The sequence below is a fragment of the Microtus oregoni genome, unplaced genomic scaffold (assembly GCF_018167655.1).
Source record: "Microtus oregoni isolate MIOR12 unplaced genomic scaffold, Mior012 000010F_ref0000083, whole genome shotgun sequence".
NCBI lineage: Eukaryota > Metazoa > Chordata > Mammalia > Rodentia > Cricetidae > Microtus > Microtus oregoni.
In genome coordinates, this window is record NW_024543069.1 from 34,953,892 (window position 1) to 34,973,635 (window position 19,744).

Sequence of the window (19,744 nt, forward strand, 5' to 3'; positions counted from 1 at the left end):
TAACTACTGAGATGAACCTAGCACACACGATACACCATGAAAGACCTGATTAATAGAGTCCCCAACCAGCAGAAGTAGTCTAGAAAACTATGCCCATATTCCCAAATATTGTTTATAAATGTTTGTTTATATTTTAAGGGGGATATGCTATAGAAGTGGATATGTTGTATTGGTATGGATGTTGGTTTACTGATACAAATTTAAGGTTAATTCTGCTATATGTATATTTCTGTTCTTGATTAAGGTATTGTGTTTGTGCAGCTCATTTAAAAATGTAATGTAAATTAAGAAATATAGGTTAATAGATAATCATCCATGATAGTCAATCTTGTAGTCATGTTAGTTAGGTTTTCTAGATGTACAGAGATGTATTTCAGATGGATAAGTATTATTCAAATATTTCAGAGCCCTTTAAAATGTTTTAAGAAGTTAGGACTTTTCATGACCGTGAGACACAACTGCTCCTGGCCGCACCAATAACTTCAAGAGGAATATGGGCATTGAAGAGACTCCTTATGGAATTTACTAACCATGTGGGCAAGAAGCTTCTCTTGCCTGGACTACTTCATGGTATGCTATAAAAACTGGACATGCAGGATTCACAGAGAAATGACGGCTGAACTTGCCTAAAGAACGTGAGACCGTCCTTCATGGTTCCTGCTTCATGAAACAGTCTGTGAGACATTCTGCAGGATGCAAAAGAAAATGACCGACAGACTGCTAATATAGGCAGAAATGTCTTTGTAATTTCCTGCTTCATGGAAAAAAAAGTCTGTTGGGTACTATGGGCCTATAGGCTGAAGATGAATGCCCCAATGGTACAGAAGAACTTTGGGTGACTGTCCTGGCAGTGAGATGTCTCTGTCAATTTTAGAGTTTTGGAAGTTGTTTACAATGTACTTTTTGTCTACTTAGATAATATTATATATCCTTCTGGAGTCTTTGATGGAGTTGAAGAATGTATAGTTATAGTTTTTCTTAGTTATGATAAGAGATAAAGTAGATATAAATATTGTAACTATAATTCTACCTTGATAACTGTTTTGCTATAAGTAATTTTACTATGTTAAAGTTAAAACCTTCCTCTTTATTTAAACAGAAAAGGGGATTCTCCTCTGTATGCTTTGAATATCATTAGTTAACAAAGGAACTGGTTTGGGCCTATAGCAGAGCTATAGGGAAACAGAGCTAGGCAGGGAAAACTAAACTGAATGCTGGGAGAAAGGAGCCAGAGTCAGGGAGAAACCATGAAGACACCGCTAGAGACAGACATGCTAAAACTTTGCTGGTAGGCCATAATCTCATGGTGGTGATACACAGATTAATGGAGATGGGTTAAATTAAGATATAAGAGTTAGCCAACAAGAAGCTAGAGCTAATGGGCCAAGCAGTGATTTAAATAATATAGTTTCTGTGTGATTATTTTGGGGCTAAATGGCCAGAAACTAACTAGCAGCCTCCTTACTACAATTATGTCAAATTTGACAGAGGAAATTTACTGCAAAGCAAGGATATATAGGGAGATATTATTCATCTTCGGCAGAATAATCAGAGCAATGTATGACTAGAGAAACACATGTCAGAAAATACTTGAGTCGTGTGGTCACTCATCTTGTGTCTTCATTCTGAATGTCTTCTTTCCACAGACTTTAGCCACAAAGGGTCCTGTGTCAGCTCAAGAAGCCCAGGGAAATTAAAATGGAAAATCATGAGCACTGTGACTGCAAAGCTGGAAGAACTCTGAGACAGGGGGACAGATGTCAGAAGTAATTACTCAGTATTTTAGGACTTTTCACCAATTTAGACAGCAGCCTTGTTTACCACAAACTCAGCAAAACATGATCAGTCTGGGAAAATGGGCATATTTTTTCCCCTGGAGAGGACACCCAATCTGTAACAGTATTCGCCTAAAATCAACGGAACCTACTTCAGGATGGCTGCCCTATGACAGCTGCAGACTGGAGGGTTGGCTCATGGCGATAGCATTTAAATACCAGGATTTTAATGCAGTCTTAGCTAATTAAGACAACAGAAGACTACTGAAAACATCGTAAACTGGGCTGTTTTTTAAAGCTCACAACACATCTTAATTATCTTTGCAACTGAACTTGAGGAACACAGTTTAAGAAACAACTGAGACAGCTGATTGCCCTGGATATGAAATGTGGGGGTGAACTACTGGTTATCAAATTTGGGAGTTCCCAAGTTGCATCTAGGTACTCATCCTCCATAAGGAAATAAGAAAAGCCTAGTTAATAGTGGAAAGGAGGAGAAGGAAATTTATTCTATGTGGCCACATTGGGGGGAGGGACAAAGTAATACAGAGAAACCCCCATGTACACCTCTGAGTCCTGAAGTGATACTAAAGTTTAAGTAGTAGGTGGGGATGGTGCATCAAAGCAAGCAGTCCTGGTCAAGGTGTGGTCCTGCTATTGACTCATTAGTTGACAATGTTGTCAAGACATCCTGCAAGGTGGTTGACAAGTTGTTATGGCCATGTGACATCTCTTTCTAGGGTACAGACTCACCCTCTAGCTAGGGACATTTCCTACTCCGAGCATAAGATTCCTGAGGAAATCCTCATTTCTTTAGGATCCATGTTTTCAACAGACTGATAGTGGGATTGAGATATATAAGTGTCTCGTTAGAACATCCTCATTTCTTCCAGGCCTTTACATAAGCATAGTTTTCTTTGGAAATATTTCAATAATTCTAGGGACACAAGGCTTTGAAGGCTTTAAATTTGACCAGATTTGACAAAGGGCAGCCTAGTCACACAAAACTACAAGACCTCTCTTGTCAGAGTCAACTTTTATTTTCATAGTTCTCTATGTTGGTTGGCAGCTAAAGACTCCTGTCAAGAAAGTTAGAGAAAGATCTGTTACCCAGACTCATAGGCAGAGTTGTTCTTTCCTCGATAAAACACAAAGACCAGTTCAAAAGTGGCCATAGGAGGCAGGATGGCCATGTGTTCTAGTTTCATGTGTTTAGGGAGATAAAATATCCTGATTTAAAAAAAAAAAACAATTTAGGAGAGAAAGGGGTTGTATTGGTTTGAATAGGAATGGCCCCCATAGACTCATGTGTTTGAATGCTTGACCTATAGTGAGTGGCACTATTAGGAGGATAGCCTGGTTGAGATAAATGTGTCACTGTGGAGGCAGGTTGTAAGGTCTCATATGCTCAAGCTATGCCCAGTGTGGCACATAGCGTCTTCTGCTCCTGCCTGTGGATCAAGATGTAGAACTCTCAGCCCCTTCTCCAGCACCATGTCTGCCTGCTTGTTGTCAGCCATGATAAAGGACTAAACTTCTAAACTGTAAGCCACCCCAATTAAACATTTTCCTTTATAAGAGTTTTTGATCCTACTGCACGTACTGGCTTTGTGGGAGCCTAGGCAGTTTGGGTGCTCACCTTACGAGACCTGGATAGAGGTGTGCAGTCCTTGGGCTTCCCACAGGTCAGGGAACCCTGATTGCTCTTCGAGCAGATGAGGGAGGGGGACTTGATCGGGGGAGGGGGAGGGAAATGGGAAGCGGTTGCGGGGACGAGGCAGAAATCCTTAATAAATAAATAAATTAAAAAAAAAAAGAGTTGCTATGGTCATGGTGTCTCTTCACAGCAATAGAAACCCTAACTAAGACAGGTTGTTGTTTCACCTTATTTTGCAGGTTACAATCTTTTGTGTGGGAAGTCAAAGCAAGACCTTTAAACAGCTGGTCACATCATATCCACAGCCTGGAGTAGACGGTACTGATTCAATAGAGGTTTATTACTTGCTGACTTGATTGCTTGTTCAATCTCTCAAATAGTTTGGGACCTTCTGTCTAGGGATTGGTGCAGCTCAGAGTGGGTTGGGTCTTCTCCTGTCAATTAATTAAGATGATCTCGTAAGGGCATACCCACAGGTCAACCCAAAGTAGATAATTGCCTATTGAGAAGCTCTTTTTTGACCATTCCAGTTTGTGGAGAGTGGACAGCTAAAGCTGAACATCATACCTGGGATAGCCTTTCATTAGTATGGAAGCTGACTTGTCCCTTATGACTGTCTCTGGTGCTTTATGATCTGCTGAGCATTCCACTAACTCAGTTTTTCAAGGTGCATCATGACAGCGCAAGCCTTCCTACTTCTTAAAGAAGCTCTCTATCTTCTTTCTGAGCTTAATGAAGCAAACTGTGTGACTCCAACCATTCTCCCCAAGATCCACGCAGCATGCTGTAGTAGATGTTGTTCTGAGCTTGGTGCCTAGATTGCATGAAGGATTCAAATGGCCTTCCCAAGTGTTCTTCACATTTCTTTCCTTTTCATTGGTTCTTTGAGAATTTCACACACTGTACTATATCATATTCACCCCTCCCCCAGCTCCTCTGAGATCCCCTCTTTCCTGACCCATCCAGCTTTCTGTCTCCTCTCCTTTGGTCTTTAAACAATTTACCCTAATGTGTGCTGCCCATCAACTCAAGGTTCTCCAGCATGGGTCTGCCAAAGCAACCGAGAACAAAACTTTTATTCCAGTGTCTTATGAGAAACCAACCGCATGACCTGACTTTGAATTGCATCACCTCAGACTCAGCAACCAGCCGTACGTTTGAATCCCTTAGATTAGCAGCTGTAAAATAATTAACACATGTTTGCGATAGACCTAAAGCTTGCATTATACCACTTCTCGAAAGAAACCTTCCCCTGATACATCTTATTTTTCAAATTCAGTCGAGTATCAGCTGCGAGGGCACATTCTAGGCCAGGACTGGCAGACAGGGGACAGGAAGGACGGCCTGGGCATGAAAACTGCTGAGGCGAAATGGAATCTTCTGTTGATCAACATCTGCGCCACATGAAATGTGGTTTCAATTTGAAATTAAGGATCAATGACACTGCCAGGGAACTTGGACCAGAGTTGGTTATTTTCTCCGGGCTAGAACAGCATGCAGATTGCCATCCCAGCTTCTCACCAGAGTGCAATTCTGATGTTGTGCCTCAGAGCCTGACTTGGGAGCTCAGTAAACGGAGTGATAAACTAATAAAATTACATCTGAATGGGTCACCTGAAAGCTCTGTCTTGAAGGGGCATACTTTTGTAAATTTCGTGTCTGCTCCCTCAGACTGTAGGATAAAGGGGCCAACTGGAGCAGGAAATCAACCAGTCCCTGAGCACCCTGACTCTGAACCCAGAGCTAGTGAAAGAAACACACCCTGGATCTAAGACCTGAGCCAAGGAAAGAAACGGCTTTATCTCTGAACCCAGAACCAAAGAAACACCCTGACCCTGAAACCAGTGCCAAAGAAACACATTTTGTGTCATAGAATCAGAGCCACTGAAAGAAATGTATCCTGGCCCTAAGATCAGAGTCAATTGGAGATACCTATGCTCATATAAAATGAAGAAAGATTAGTTAAGATGCTATCTGAGGACTGCATGTGGTGGTAGTAACCTGTGATCCCAATACTTTGGAGGCTGAGGCAGGAGGATTATAAGTGCAAGGACAGCCTGAGCTACATATCAAGATGGAGTCTGAAAGGGTAAACAATAACAAAGCAAAACCTAATGCTTCTGGTGAAATTCTTCATTGTCTTGAGCTTGAACAGAGATGAGCGACTATGACTGATGCTTCTTCCGCACCATTCCCTATGGCAAATACATCTATTGTATTCACTTTGGAAAGTATTTTTATTGCCACTGATCATTTCTTGAACACAAAACTCTATTTCTAAAATGAACTCTTCTCCAAGTTGCTCATCGGGGGGTGTGTGTGGACACACAAGCCTTGGCGACAGCGAAATGGAGACCTTTGCCATCAGCTCTCTGAAGATAGTTCTCATTAGTTTGATTTTCCTCCAGGCGTGGGATGGTTAAAGGGACAGTCTGGATGAAACACAGTCCCTAGAGGAACTCCCCACAGCTGCAGCTGTCTGGTTTGTCTTCTGAGCCTCAGTTGGACATAATTGCAGAGGACATGTGCAGGAATGGTGTGAAGTCCTTCTGTAACTTTCCTTGCTGGGACATGTCAGTCACACAGATACCATACCTGTGGCGGTAAGGAAAGAGCTGCTGGGACTCACTCGTCTGCTCCAGAAGAAGTAGACCATAATGCCTACATATCCCCCAGACAGTATATTTCTGCCACTTTGTGACTTTGGGCAGTTGAGTATTGATTTAGATTATGTGTGAGACTTGACTACACAAAGAAAACTGCAGAATTTATACAAACACCTTGCTACGCCTCTTCGACAAATGGACCCTGCCAATAGTTGGCTGCCCAACTGTGTGACTGGTGTGCCATTGCCATTCCCTGTACACCAGGTAAACACTGACGGCAGAGCCTCGCTACACACCGAGAGGCTTGACACCAAAAGGCCCGGTTAGGTGTTAGAGCACACACACCATTCCTGAATGCACTTCTCCCATGGCAAAGCCTCTTCAGGTTTGAAATACTACTTCTTTTAAAATTGGGTTCACTAAATAAAACAGTGAAGGAAACCATGTTCTGTTCAATTGATTCAAAACTGTTAAAAACAAAACAAAACACACAAACAAAAATATTCTCACTTCTTGAAGATTTATGTTTGCCATAATGTTACACTCGAGTAAAATAAAATGCATGCCTGTGTGTGATGTCAGCGATTTGTTCTTAGATGGAATGTCTGGATGGAATAAAGTTGCTTTGTGATGTATTTTTTTCTTATAAATAAAATATTTATGAAGTACATGACTTTCAATAGTGTGAGGACTCTGTTTCCCATTAGCCTTCTTGTTTGTAAGCATTTCCCTAACAACATGTAGCTGGGGAGCTGCCCTCCAGGCTCTTCTCATTCGCCATTTAAAAAAAAAATGGTTTTAATTTATCTTAATGAGCTATCGATGAATCAGCTAACTTAGAAAATTCTAGAAACAACCTTGAAAGCCACAGAGCTCTGTGCTTTGCCTGTGGCTCTGTTCCTGGCTGGTAGTACAAACCTCACCCCCTCCTCCTCCTCTTAGCTCTTCCCTCTTCTTGTCATCCCTCTCTTTTCTTCTGCCCCTCCCCCTCTCCTCTGGGCTAAATTAAGGTTCTTCTTGAAAGTAAGTCAAAATACTTGACTGAGAGACACAGGAGAGCTGAAGAAGCAGATATTTCAGGAAACCCAGAGAGTCTTTCATGGTTTTATAAAACTCCAAGGCTGTGATTTTGTGTGTGAACAGGATGACGATCAGCTGCTTATTTTGTTGGGACTATTACCTTGTCAAATTGCTCATCATATCCCCCAGACACTTTGTGATTTGGGGCAGTTGAGTATTGATTTAGATTCTGTGTGAGACTTGACTACACATAGATCTGATTTTCCTTGCAGCAAACACTGCCCTTGCTTCAGAGGAGAAACTCACAAACTAAGAAAACTAAGAGGAGAAAACACTGAGAATTTTCTTATAGGAGTGCCATTTGCCCTAATCCAGGACCAGTAGAGAGGGCAATAAGAATTCAAACTCCTGAGGGTTCTTCACATCCAGCTCTCTCTGCCCTTAACCCTTAATTGTGATCTTGTTTGCTGGCTTACTGTCAGCTCTGTTCTGAATTAGGAACTTTGTGTCCTTGAGGTCGCTTAGATGCTTTAGAATTTCCTCAGAGGGGAAAGAGTTTTCTGTTCTGAGTTACACAAAAGGCATGAAGATTTCCCCATATTTGGGTAGATAAGACTCACAGGGAAATATTAGACAGTATGGTCCATCACAGGTGACCCAAAAAGACAAAATTAGATTAGCATCTGATACTATGGTTCCAATCACTTAAATGACTATCATGATTTAGATTCTAATCCACATTTTACTTCTTCTCCTGAAACAAAATTAATAATCCCAACCTTTTTAAACGCCAGAAAGCAATTCAGGATACAATTTCAAAATTTGGCTGTTTTAATTTAAGATTTCATTTATACTGTAAAATTCTTCAGCTGTGGGCTGATGGCTGGTGTTGAAGAATCCTCTCAACAAATACAAAGTTTGTGGAATATAATTAATTCAAAAACAGTCTGGTGGTTGGAGCAAGGTCATTTAAAAATGTTCTGTGTTTCTTTATAAACAATCCTGTCATGTGCCACTCTTTGGAGTCACTTTTCTGCAATTTAATTTTCTTCAATTTAGAAACTGGAGGTCAGGCTTGACTACAGCATACTGTATAGACATGCCACGTGAGAGTGGACAGTGAGTGAGAAATGGTTCCGTGGAGGACACCTTCCCTGCTTTTTCTCTTACCTGCCTTGGAGTTAGAAAAAAATATGGAGCTGAACTCTTGAAGAAATCAGGGGCTAAAAATATTTCACAACAGGCTTTAACTCATGGCTGCCTCTCTAGCTGAAAGCCCCATCTTAAGCTGCCTCTCATTGAACAGACTCTGCTGGGAACTTCTAACTAGTAAATGTGCTTAAACAGGGCTCACGACGTTGGTCTGCCTGGACCCAACTAGGCTAGACTCAGCATACCACAGAGAAGTCTCAGGACTCTGTAAGCAGGAATGTGCTGGGTGGCCATAAGATGTCTTTATCCACAGCTCTGATATTTGACACTATATATTGTAGCCCATGGAAGTTCAACTGACCACTTGCTATATGCTTTGTTGACAGAAAGAGAATACTCTCAATTGCCCACATGAAAGCAGAGAAAAGATAGAAACTGATATTCACCCTAGGACACAATATTTTAAATAAATATTTTAATTCTATTGTTGGCATTTACAGGTAGAAAGCATACAGTATGTTACAGATATCAAACTGTGAAAATATGAATGTTACATAAGTAACAAATGTAAAAAATGCATTTTCTTACCTTCCCTGAAAGCAAGAAACGTTTCCGGCTTAGGAAAATATCAGTATCAAAAACATAGCTCAGGTGTAAAAAAAAAAAAAAAATTTTACACAGTATTAAAAAATGATCTACAAAACGACAGAAAGTAAGAAACGTTGCAATCTGACTTTATATAAATTATAAAAACTGGGTACTTGGGGTAAAGGTTGAATGGCTGGAAAATAAAACCAATTAGGGCCTGCGTAGGTCAATTTGTTACATGTTAAAAGCATAGAACTTTTTTTTTATTCAATAAATAACTTTAAAAAAATGTCTCTTAGAAGTGCGCTGAGAACTTTACTCCGGAAAGGAAGGTGGCAGTGTTCTGGGGACAGTATGCGGTCATCTTGTTCTTCGTGGAAGCCTGAGGTAAGTCAGGAGACCATGACTGTTCACACAGAGACACCCGAGTGTCAACCGAGTTTCTAAGCAAGCTTTAAAGTGCTGAACAAAATGACTTAATCTTAGTACCCACCGTCATGTAAAACAAGCCCTTGGCATGTCTGAGCAACGTCACATATGAACCTATACGTCTGAAGAGGGCGAATGTATGGTCCTTTATCAGAGGATGGGACGCGTTTCTTCCTGCACCTTGCGCGGACTGGTTCAACTGAAGCGACCTTGCCATGTAAAACGCAACCGTATCACTACTATGGAAACAAACACCCCCCCTCCCCCCCTCACTGTGAAAGCGCAGCTCTTGTCCGCGGCTGTAATGGCAGTTAACTGTAAAATCCACAAACCAAACACAAAGCAAAACTTCCCAATGAATGTTGCATGCCCCCCGAACTCATCACAAAACACAATGCATGCAGGAGGACCGTTTCACCAAGCACATTTAAATTAAAGAGTCGTTTTGGAGTCTATGTGAGCAGCTTTGTGGTTAATAAAAAACATGTCCCGCGGCCACCAGTCCGGTCTATTACTGGCCTGTTTTACAAAAGTGACCCACGCGAGTGGGCAGCCGCAGATTGTTTTGAGTGTCTCTTGCCCACACCTCACACATACTGTTCGGCCTCCCCATCTTTGGGGGCTGGTTTAGCTGCCCCACTTTTACCTTCTTCGCTACCAGCTGCTTTTTCTGGGAGAGAGGCCAAATCTTTAAAGACATCCACATAGTGGCCAAAACCCGGGCCCCAGTTCAAAAGGTTGTCCCAGTTAAAGTTGCCCGCCTGCTGCCCTAGCTTCAGGGTGCTGTCTGCAGCCCCAGATGTCGCTGCAGGGGTGCCCACAGGTCCGCCCTCAGCCCTGCGTCCGTGGTACCTTCTGGGTTTCAGTCTGGCTCCATAATTATCTTCATCATCTGCGTCAGATTCGTTGACTTGAGATAACTTGGGCATCCTGGAGGTGTAGACCATAGGCTTCTCCCTATCGTATTCCATTTCTGAGCACGTGAAGGAATCATGGGAGTCACTATCGGAAGAGGATTCTGGGGCAGGGATACCATCTGCTGGGTTCCTGGTTCTGGACAGGGGCCGTCTGCAGTCATCCTCAGAAGAGGACCGCCCATGGTCTGCGCTGCAGATGCTGGGGTTTCTAGGGCGAGGGGTGTTAAGCCTCTCTACCTCCTCGATGGAGAGTCCCACGGGAGGAGAAGATTCTAGAGGGATCTGTGCTATGGGTTGCTTGAGGCGACTCCCGGGTCTTGAGCCATGTGACGCCATGGCCTGGGGGCTTTTACTTCTCCTCCCCAGCCTGGTGGCATAGTTGAACATGCCAGGTTGGCAGGGGTCCCCATGCATTTCCAGCGTACCCCCATCCCGCAGTGGAAGGTGCAGTTCCCTGGCTGGGCTGTTCCTGTAGAAAGCAGACGGCTTGGAGAAAGGAGCTGGGCTGTGCCTGGACAGGGGGTTGGGAGTGGGGCAGGCTGAGTGACTGAGAGAGCTGGTTCTTAACGCCTGGCCATATGAAGAAGGCTGGTAGGTCAGACTGCTTGCTCCCAGGGGCATGGGGGACTGCCTGGCGAAGCCCAGGGGGCTGTGCCTCTGGATGGAAAACTTCGGAGTGTGGCTTCGGAATTGTTTGTAGTGTTGAATGATGTCTGCATCTGACGGCGCGATGCTGCTGGCGTTGTCGATGTCATAGTGTTCAATCTCCTGCTCCGGCGAAGCCAGTGGGGCACTAGGGATGGTCTCTGAGTTGTGAGGGATGTCGGTCTCATCAAAGATAAGGTAGGGGTTCTCTCTCTCTATGATGTCAGGCTTGGGGTTCCCCTCCGGCTGCTTCCTGACTGCTAGATCATCCCCATAGGGTGGGATGTTATCGGGGTCGTCAAAAGCCACATTCTCACTGCCCTTTTTCTTCTTCTCTTTCGGCTTTTTCTCCTCTTTGGGGTTCTTGGGCATCTTGCCCCTGCACTGGTTGCATAGAATCAAGCTGAGGACAAGCAAGGCCAGGGCTGTGGCACAGCTGCCCACGATGGCAGGCACCGCCCACAGCGGTAAGGAGATCTCATCTGGGCCCTGAGTCTGGACACACACGTGTCCCCCGGGACTTCCAGCCCTGCACACCTTCCCCTGAGGACAGAGGACACCAAGGCAGGCCACCACCGTCTCGCAGGTCCTCCCGGTGTGTGACTCTGGGCAGCTGCATGTGAAGCCGGAGAGCAGGCCTGGCTCACAGCTGCCTCCGTTCTGGCAGGGGTGGGAGGCGCAGTCACCAGGAGGGACACATTTGTAGGCATACCACTGGTTGATGCACAGAAGGTCCCCCCAGCAAGGGTTGCTGGCACAGATGTTGGGACCCCGACAGCCGATCTTTACCGAAGGGTCAGTTTTGGAGATGGAGGCCAAGCTGTGCTTCCCACTGAAGGGGAGGCTCTCACCACCATAGAGCACCGACGCAATGCAGCCATTGAAACCTGTGGGGGAGATACAGTAAAAGTCTCTTTAGAGACAAGCAACCATTTCACCTCTGAGTGATAAGATCTGAAGAAGAGAAGACCCACAACATCCCAGGAGGGTACCAGCCATGCTCCAGCTCAAAGATGGGGAATGCATGTCCTCTGACATTAACCCAAACCACAGAGTTAGGTAACACATGGGGGAGAATTGAAGTTTGGAAGGTCTCCACAGCCAGAGTGTATTGATCTCTCTCTCTCTCTCTTCACCTATTTAACAGTTCATCAGTTTGATTCTTACAGGCCATAGACTAAGAGTTACTTAGAGATAAATCTTATTATGAACAACAGAAAGAGTAAAATGAAGGCCAATTGCTTCAACCCCAGAGCCACAGAGTGTGTAATCACAGACCGTATGCCCATCAAAGATACTGGTACGGGCCCTTGTGGATCAAAAGAAAAACACTGACCACTCCAAGGTTGGAGGGTATCTGGGATGGGACGAGGTAATTGTGGCACCCACACTGTAAATGGTCAGGATGACGTAGACAGAGGAATCCCAAGGGGCTTGTTAGTAGTGACTGGTAAAGATGAAAGCAGTTGCGAGATCCTTCCCTGATCTGAACACACTGATGTCAGGAAGCACAGACAGAAAGGCACAAGAGTTTACTTTGACTACCAGGCCAGCAGAGTCTACACTGTCCTGATCTCTTACAAAATCCCAAATAGATGGCACATTTTCTAAAATCCACTAAATAAACCCAGTTGTCAGGCTTTATTTTTATGCACCGATCATATCATCTATGACACATTCTGTGTTTTCCTCTATTTTGACATACCTTCCTACCCAAGTGACATCTGTCAGGGTGACTTATTCTTCCCAGAATTTCCTAGGTTACTGAACCTTGATTCCATAGCCCCTGACTCTGCCTTCCTTTCTTCTTCGTTTGTGACATCTGTTTTTTGGAAGTTCCACACATTTATACCGACTCACTCTTCTTTACACAGCCCTCCCCCTCTGGAGTCACACAAGGCTTCCTACACAATCTCATACCCACCCACATTCTCCTTACTCGACACTGACATCTCTAGCTGGGGTCTACCCTGAGTGCAGGTCATCCACTCAATGTCCCTTCCGAGGTGCTTCAAACCCATGTGTTCCACAGCAAACTCCATGTTTCCCTGAGATCTGGCTCACTCTTCCTCAGCATTCCCTTGATTGGGGGCACTATTGTTTGAGATGAAAGCTCAGAATTCTCCCTGATCTTTACCAAAAATGGCCTCCAGAACAGGTCTGGTTCATCTGTTTTGTCTTCACTCTTTGGCCATTCCATTAGAATGCAAGTAGTATCTTCTACTGCAGTGCCTCCTAAATCCTGGCTGCTAACACCTGGGTCCCGGAACTCTTCCTCCTCTTCCTCCTCAGAATCAGCCTGAAATATCTTCAATACTACTGCATGTTTAAAATTAAAATTTTAATTACTCCTTTTCTTCTGCAAGTAGAATAAGCACATCCAGACTTTCCAACTAGACCATCCCGTTTTCTTCCCCAATTTCATTGTCTGCCTTACCCTAGCTGCCCCTGGCCTTGGCCTCAATTGTCAATATTTTCCATCAAATAAACCGTCCAACAGTTTCACCCACCTCCTGGTCTATGAACACATGGGTTTCTCCATTTCCCTTTGTGTCACTGTTGTAAATCAGTGAGATCTGATTGACATTTGTTACCCCAGTCTCCTGCATTCCTTGGGGAGACCAACTTGGATGCACACAGGACTGAACAGACAAAGGCCTTGAGGACAAGCCAAGCATTGGAGTAGCCCGTTCTTCAACCAGATCTCAACAGTACAGACGAAAGCAGTTAATGTCACAGTCTCTCTCAAGACAGTTATGTTGATTAGAAGATTCATAATTACCAGTATCAGAAATCCAGCTACTCTTGTAAAAACTACACTGGGATAAAATTACTCTGTGGAAAAAAGTCATATGCAATCAATTGGACTTTAACCACCACTTCCCGTTAGCCACCAAAATCACCTACATCTTGAGGAGCGGATTCTCCTGAGGCATTTACCTGTCTGAGTGTCTCGATGGGCTTGGTTGGGTGGGATTCCTCCCAGAGATATGGTAAGCACCTCAAGGCCACCGAAGTCCTGCGTGAGGTGGACGATGTCTCTGTTGTATATTCTGTCTACAGACAGCACGGTGGTGCTGCTGTTCTTTGAGATCCGGAAGGTGTGCCAGTGGCCGTCAGCAATGTATGCTTCCGGGATGCTTCTCTCCACCTTCCCAGCAACACCTGCATCTGATGTAAAGTGCACTTTGCCGTTCTTAATCTGTAAGAGGCATTGAGAGCAATGCACATATTAGACGTGATATCCTTAAATAAAAAATACTTTGTTTAAAGTATTGAGCAATTTGAAGGAGCTGGAATGGATAAGGAGTCTATAGTAATATAATAGATTCACCTATCTCATCACTGCAAGTTCAGACAGCATGATTGCTTGTTTGCAAATTCTAGTGGGTTTTCATTTTATATGTAACTACTTGAGGGGCATCTAACTTTTCAGCACAAAACTGAAATATTGTAGTGATTAGGTCAATGAAATAATTGACACCAATTGTGATTATTTGTATTTCAAGGGCAGAGGAAAGTATATTAAATCACTAAGTTTAGTAAAAAGGCTAGAATAGTTAAAAGACAAACAACAACAACAAATGCAAAACCAAAACGTGAAGGGGAAGCTACAAAGGCAGAGTAGGTGGAAAAACAATGACGGAAGTAGCTTTACCTTCCTATACCACAACATCGGAGTTTCAGACAAAAATGGGGCTATTCATTTCCAGGATGAAATACCATAAAGTACAAGAGAGATTTGGCTAAGACTTCACTACAGCTGTCTCTTCAATTTATCTAGAGGAATTTGATTTCTTTCAGCAGAACACTGGGTAACAGGACACTCCAGTTTCCAGCTTGTAAGTTTCCAGTGTTATGGGCTGACCCTTCAGAAAATGAATAATTTGTAAGGCAAGATGAGCCCCTGGGTCGGAGAACACATTCCCATCTCTGCTGCCAGATAGGACTGCTGCCCGGGCCCAGAGATGAAGTGTCCTAGGAGCCACTGAAGGGAAAGCAGGGGTCAGTTGTGTGTGTCACTCAGCTCAGACTCCATGTCTGTACGCAAGAAACACTTCTGGGAAAACTGAAAATCAGTTCGTTTGTGCTTTGTGGAAAAGTTGCATAACAAAGTTATATACAAGCAATCATATCGGAGTGCTTTAGTACAGTATTCCCCAGTTAAAAATATTTTTCAAAGGCTGGGTGATGGCTCAGTGCTTCCTCTGTAAGCATTAAGCCCTGAATTCAAAACCCCAACATCAACATCAAAGTTGGGTACAACATTGTGCCCCTGCAACACCAGCACTTAAGGGCAGAGATGGAGACCATGAGAGCTTTCTGGCTAAACAGCTTAGCAATACATGAGACTTCCAGTCCAGTGAGATACCTACCCAAGGCAATAGGACAGCAGAAGAGAGATGTGCATACACCACACACTCACACTGCATACATATGTAATTAATATGTATATATAAATTAAATTCTCAGAGCACAGCTGTTCTATGAGTCTCCAATTCTTCTAGCTATCTCCCAATATACTCAAATTACCCAGAATCTCCTTCACCAAACAACTTTGCTCATTTTCCCTATCAAGGGTGTGTGTATGTGTGTGTGAGAGAGAGAGAGGGAGAGAGAAAAAGAGAGAGAGAGAGAGAGAGAGAGAGAGAGAGAGGCGGAAATAAAAGGAGGAAGGGAGGAAGAAGGGGAGAGAGAGGGAGAAAGAGAAGAGGAGGGAGGGAGGAAAGAAGAGAGGGAAGGAAGGGGAGGGAGGGAGAGAGGATGGAGAAGAGAAGTAGGAAGGGTGAGGGAAGGATGGCATGAGAGGTGGGGGAAAGGGAAGGGAGAGAAAGAGAGAGATTGAGAGTTCACTAAATAGAGAGTTTAAGGAAGAAATACTAAGCACCTGAGTTAAAAGAAACCATGGTTCCCGGATGGCCGACAGCTAATACTAAAAGCACATTCTGTCCCCATCTTCCTCAACCACACTCCGGCAGACCCAGTCATCTCTTGCCCAGCACAGTTACTTCGTGAGTTCCTTTTGCTCTTTTGGACTGGGTGGTTTTTCCTTTTCTACTCCTTTTACCTGCCAAGGTCCTTGCTTTTGAAAATCCGCTGCTCACAATTTTCTCGCTAAATGCCGTGACTACTAATAACTGGTCATTTTGCCTAATTCTCTGTTTAGCTCTGTGGCACCATGTTGAGGCGGTGCCAGCTAGCATCCTGCTGAGCTTCACAGTGAGAACGACAGACCCTATCATTCAGCCTCTTCCTAATGGAGGCTTTCACTCCTCAGATGTATTAGCATGTTGACCAAACTGCTTGGTTGAAGGAGAAGGCAAACATCAGTGTGTCGAATGTCATTTAAATGGCATGGGGACTTGGAGACAGCTTCAAAAATAATCCCTTGCAAAGACTGAAGTGTGGCTTCTCAGAATGGAGGAACTCTGAGCAGAAGCCACTCAGGGTCCCCTCTCAGGAGGGAATGGTGTTCTGGGCAGATGAAGCCACTGTAATTACATCATAGCCTCTCTAATTGCTTGCATCTAATTTGCTTTTCAATGGAAATGATCAACAGCATTTTTTACTCCATTTTAGGTAGTTCTATGTTTCGTGAGTTATACTGATTGGGGAACCAGGATATTTGTCTAAGGAATGAAATGTAAAGTGAAAATTTGAAGATGTCCTTGTAGGAAACTGGAGCTTTGTCGCAAAAGCAGCACTGACCAAGATTTTTGAAAACATGGTTCTCTGTTGGGGGTATTGTATAAATTATAAAAAGCTCAGCTCTGGTCTTCAGCAACTACATGGTAGCATCACTCTCATCCCTTCAATAAAAATATCTCCAAACACTGTCAAATGATGGTAGGGAGTAAAAAGCATCTCCATCTAGAAACAAATGGGATAAGGAAGGTACAAACAGATCCCCAGGAAAGGGAATGGCTTTCTGTGAGACTTACTGAAAACAGACACCTAAGATAACCAGGGAGAGTCGATTGCACAAACAAACCTGGGAAACCGAAACCTAAAATTTAGGGATGACAATCAGCATTATTTTCAATATAATTTGTGAATTAAATCAAGTAATTGCTAATACTTTTCTGTGTCTCAAAATATTGATAAGAAAAACAAGTCATTAATCATGGTTTTGTTTTCTTAATAATTTACTAAAATGAATCCAAAAATATCAATAGACTTATAAGACATAGAATGAGCTTGTGAAATGTTGAGGAAACTAAATACAAGCTCTCCTGGGAAAATTGGTGCGAACGTCTGTCTATGAAAGAAGGTGGTTCTCATTTCATATTCTCAGAAGGTCACAGGAGGTAGGCAAAGAATGACTCATGGCTCATGAATGACTGACTTGGACTTCTACCTACAGAGAGGAAAAGTGAAGTAAAATTCCAGAGACAAATCTGTCCTTATTGACTATAAATTTAAAAAAAAATTGAATTTTTGATTTTATTTAAAGAGAGCAGGGGGGATGGCTCAGTGGGTAGATTGCTAGCTGTACAGGTGTGAGGACCTGAGTTTGGATCCCCAATACCCATGTCCATAGCTGCAAAGGAGTCAAGCAAAGCCCAGCACCCATGTCAATGGCTGCAAAGGAGTCAAGAAGATCCCAGAAGCATACTGACCAGCCTATGCTCAAAAGCAGATTTGTGAATTCCAGACGAAAAGAGAAACCCTGATTAAAGAGAATAAGGCAGAGGGAAGCCACCCCATGTCCCCTTCTAATCTCCATAGGATTGAGGATACATTTCTCTCCCTACTCATTAAAATTTATTTGGAGAGATGAAAAGAAATTTTACTTACAATAAATACCAAAAACATTGAACTTTGTGGATTTGACCTAGGTAATGAACAGAATGCCATTTCAGAATGAAGTCAGATAATTTCTACATAGTCTATTCTTAGAATTTAACCTATATTATCAGTTTTTAAAATAATCCTTGGTGAAAATAATTCTCCATAATCAAGGCACATATTTTTCACGCTTTATTTTGCTTATGATAGAAGGCAAAGCAACAAAGATTTTTATCAGGGAAAGCAGACTTGACTACCTTTTCTGTGTTACCTGTCTGACTGTGGTTTTTGCTTTAAAACAACACAGAGGTGTTTAGAAACTGGCCCTCTCAAATCTTTGTTACTCTGGCCCAGGCCTTGGAATCATTAAGAGTGGATGGTATTGGATCACTGCCAAACTTTGGTCAGAACTTTGGAAAGGAAAGGACAAATGTTGTGGGGAAAGCGACTGCTGCCCCAGAGCAGGCAGGGTCATCAGAAGGGTCAGCACAGGCTCCTCTCACCTTCACCGTGGTATAATTGCTGCTTTCCTGGATGTGGATCAAAATACCGTTCTCACTCCGCGTCCTGAATTTTACTTCCAGACTATTGACACCGAAAGGCTCCAACATGGCATCCCGTATGCTCTGTGTCAGCAAATACTCCCGCTTCTGGCTCTGACTCATGTGGTAGTCCAGGCGTCCTTTGCCTTCTAGTGACAAGGCAGTGTCCGGAGTGACAGCTGAAAGCCAGAAGAAAGGGAAAATCTTAAGACTTCCACTAGTCTTTTTTTTTAGGGCATTCTTCAGAGGGGCACAAGGTATTAAAAATGACAAAAGTTCAAGATTCTGAAATTACTCTTCCTGGTCCTACTCTGAGAAAACAGTTTCCATTTGTGAATAATTATGTAAGTGTATTGCCAATGGTTGAGTCCTTTTGGATCTGGGAAACATAAAATCCTTGATGACAATCATTAATCACTTGGGGGACTTGTCATCCAATCTCTGTGCTATGGGACCGAAAGGCTGGACATGGACGACACAGCCAACTGCTAAAATGCACAATTCAAAACTTGAACCAATTTCAAGGCATTCCTGAAATTATTAAGCAAGTATGTTTTTATAGTTGGAAACCTTTGGCTCTTTAGTCTTTAGTCCCTCTAGTCTCTAATTTTTAGAAATATGAACCCAAAAAATTGTCTAGTCAAAGATTTCTAGCTGCAGTTCTATCTGGAGCCATTGCCACGGATGGTTCATCATCACAAGCAATGATATTAAAAAAAAAAACTCTTAGTCCAGAAGTAAGATATCTGCATCTATATAACCAGTAGCATAGCTCAGGAAGGGAACGTGGGGAAATGGAATCAGGGGTAACTCTGTCCTGGGTCACACACTCTAAACAGATAAACAGAATAACATGTGTAGAATTATATCTCACATGAGAAAAATAAGTCTCAGGGCAGCTCAACTCATTTTTCTTTTTCTTTGATAGCCAAGCTACTATGATACATCTATGTTGACCGCCTCTAAGATCTTTTGGATTATATTGTATTCCAATGTTATCGCTCATTTCTCTTCATTTTCCTATTTCAGTAGCAATAAATGTTTCCTTAAAACATCACCAGGCGCTAGAGGCCGAATTAAGTAGTAGTCATTCATTTCAAAATAAAGCAGTTCTCATAAAGGCGGGCCCAAGGCACAGGGTAGAATAGAATACACAGCCTCCAATGAGAGAGCAAATCTTTACTGGTGACTTGAATATCACTGATGTTGTGATGATCGTAACACTGGGGTTTAAGTGGGAAGTTATTAATGAGAAGACTAAAACAATGCTGCTCAAAAACAACTTAAAATAAACTATGACTTTTATTTTAACACATTGACTGTCACACAATATTTGGAGCTGTGTGTAATCCAGTGATACTGTAAATTTTATCTGACAAATATAAAAATCTGACCAGAGAAATAGCCCTCAACAGTAGACAACATTTATCTGCAAACTGAGTATAGTTGCTGACTTTAAATTTCCCAACTACCCAATAAGTGACGTAAAATAACCCAGTGGTACATTTATAAGGTGAAACTGACATTTAGTTAAGATTCAATTCTTTGAGAGAATGCTACTCCTTTTTATATTAAAAAGCCAATTTGCAACTGTCTCTCTCTTCATTTGGCACAGGTAATGTTT

At 42.9% G+C, this 19,744-nt stretch overlaps 1 protein-coding gene across 2 annotated transcripts in view; it reads right to left on the reverse strand.

Annotated features, from left to right (window-relative positions):
- Positions 1 to 9,513: 9,513 nt before the first annotated feature.
- Positions 9,514 to 19,744, reverse strand: part of Fat4 (FAT atypical cadherin 4) — a 130,069-nt gene continuing 119,838 nt past the window's right edge. For both annotated transcript variants that reach the window (XM_041659198.1, XM_041659197.1), the window contains exons 15-17: positions 18,082 to 18,299; positions 13,730 to 13,991; positions 9,514 to 11,676 (exon numbers count right to left, since the gene is read on the reverse strand). In XM_041659198.1, the coding sequence (XP_041515132.1) occupies positions 9,815 to 11,676; positions 13,730 to 13,991; positions 18,082 to 18,299 (2,342 nt within the window). In that variant the 3' untranslated portion in view covers positions 9,514 to 9,814. The remainder of the gene's footprint in view (positions 11,677 to 13,729; positions 13,992 to 18,081; positions 18,300 to 19,744) is intronic.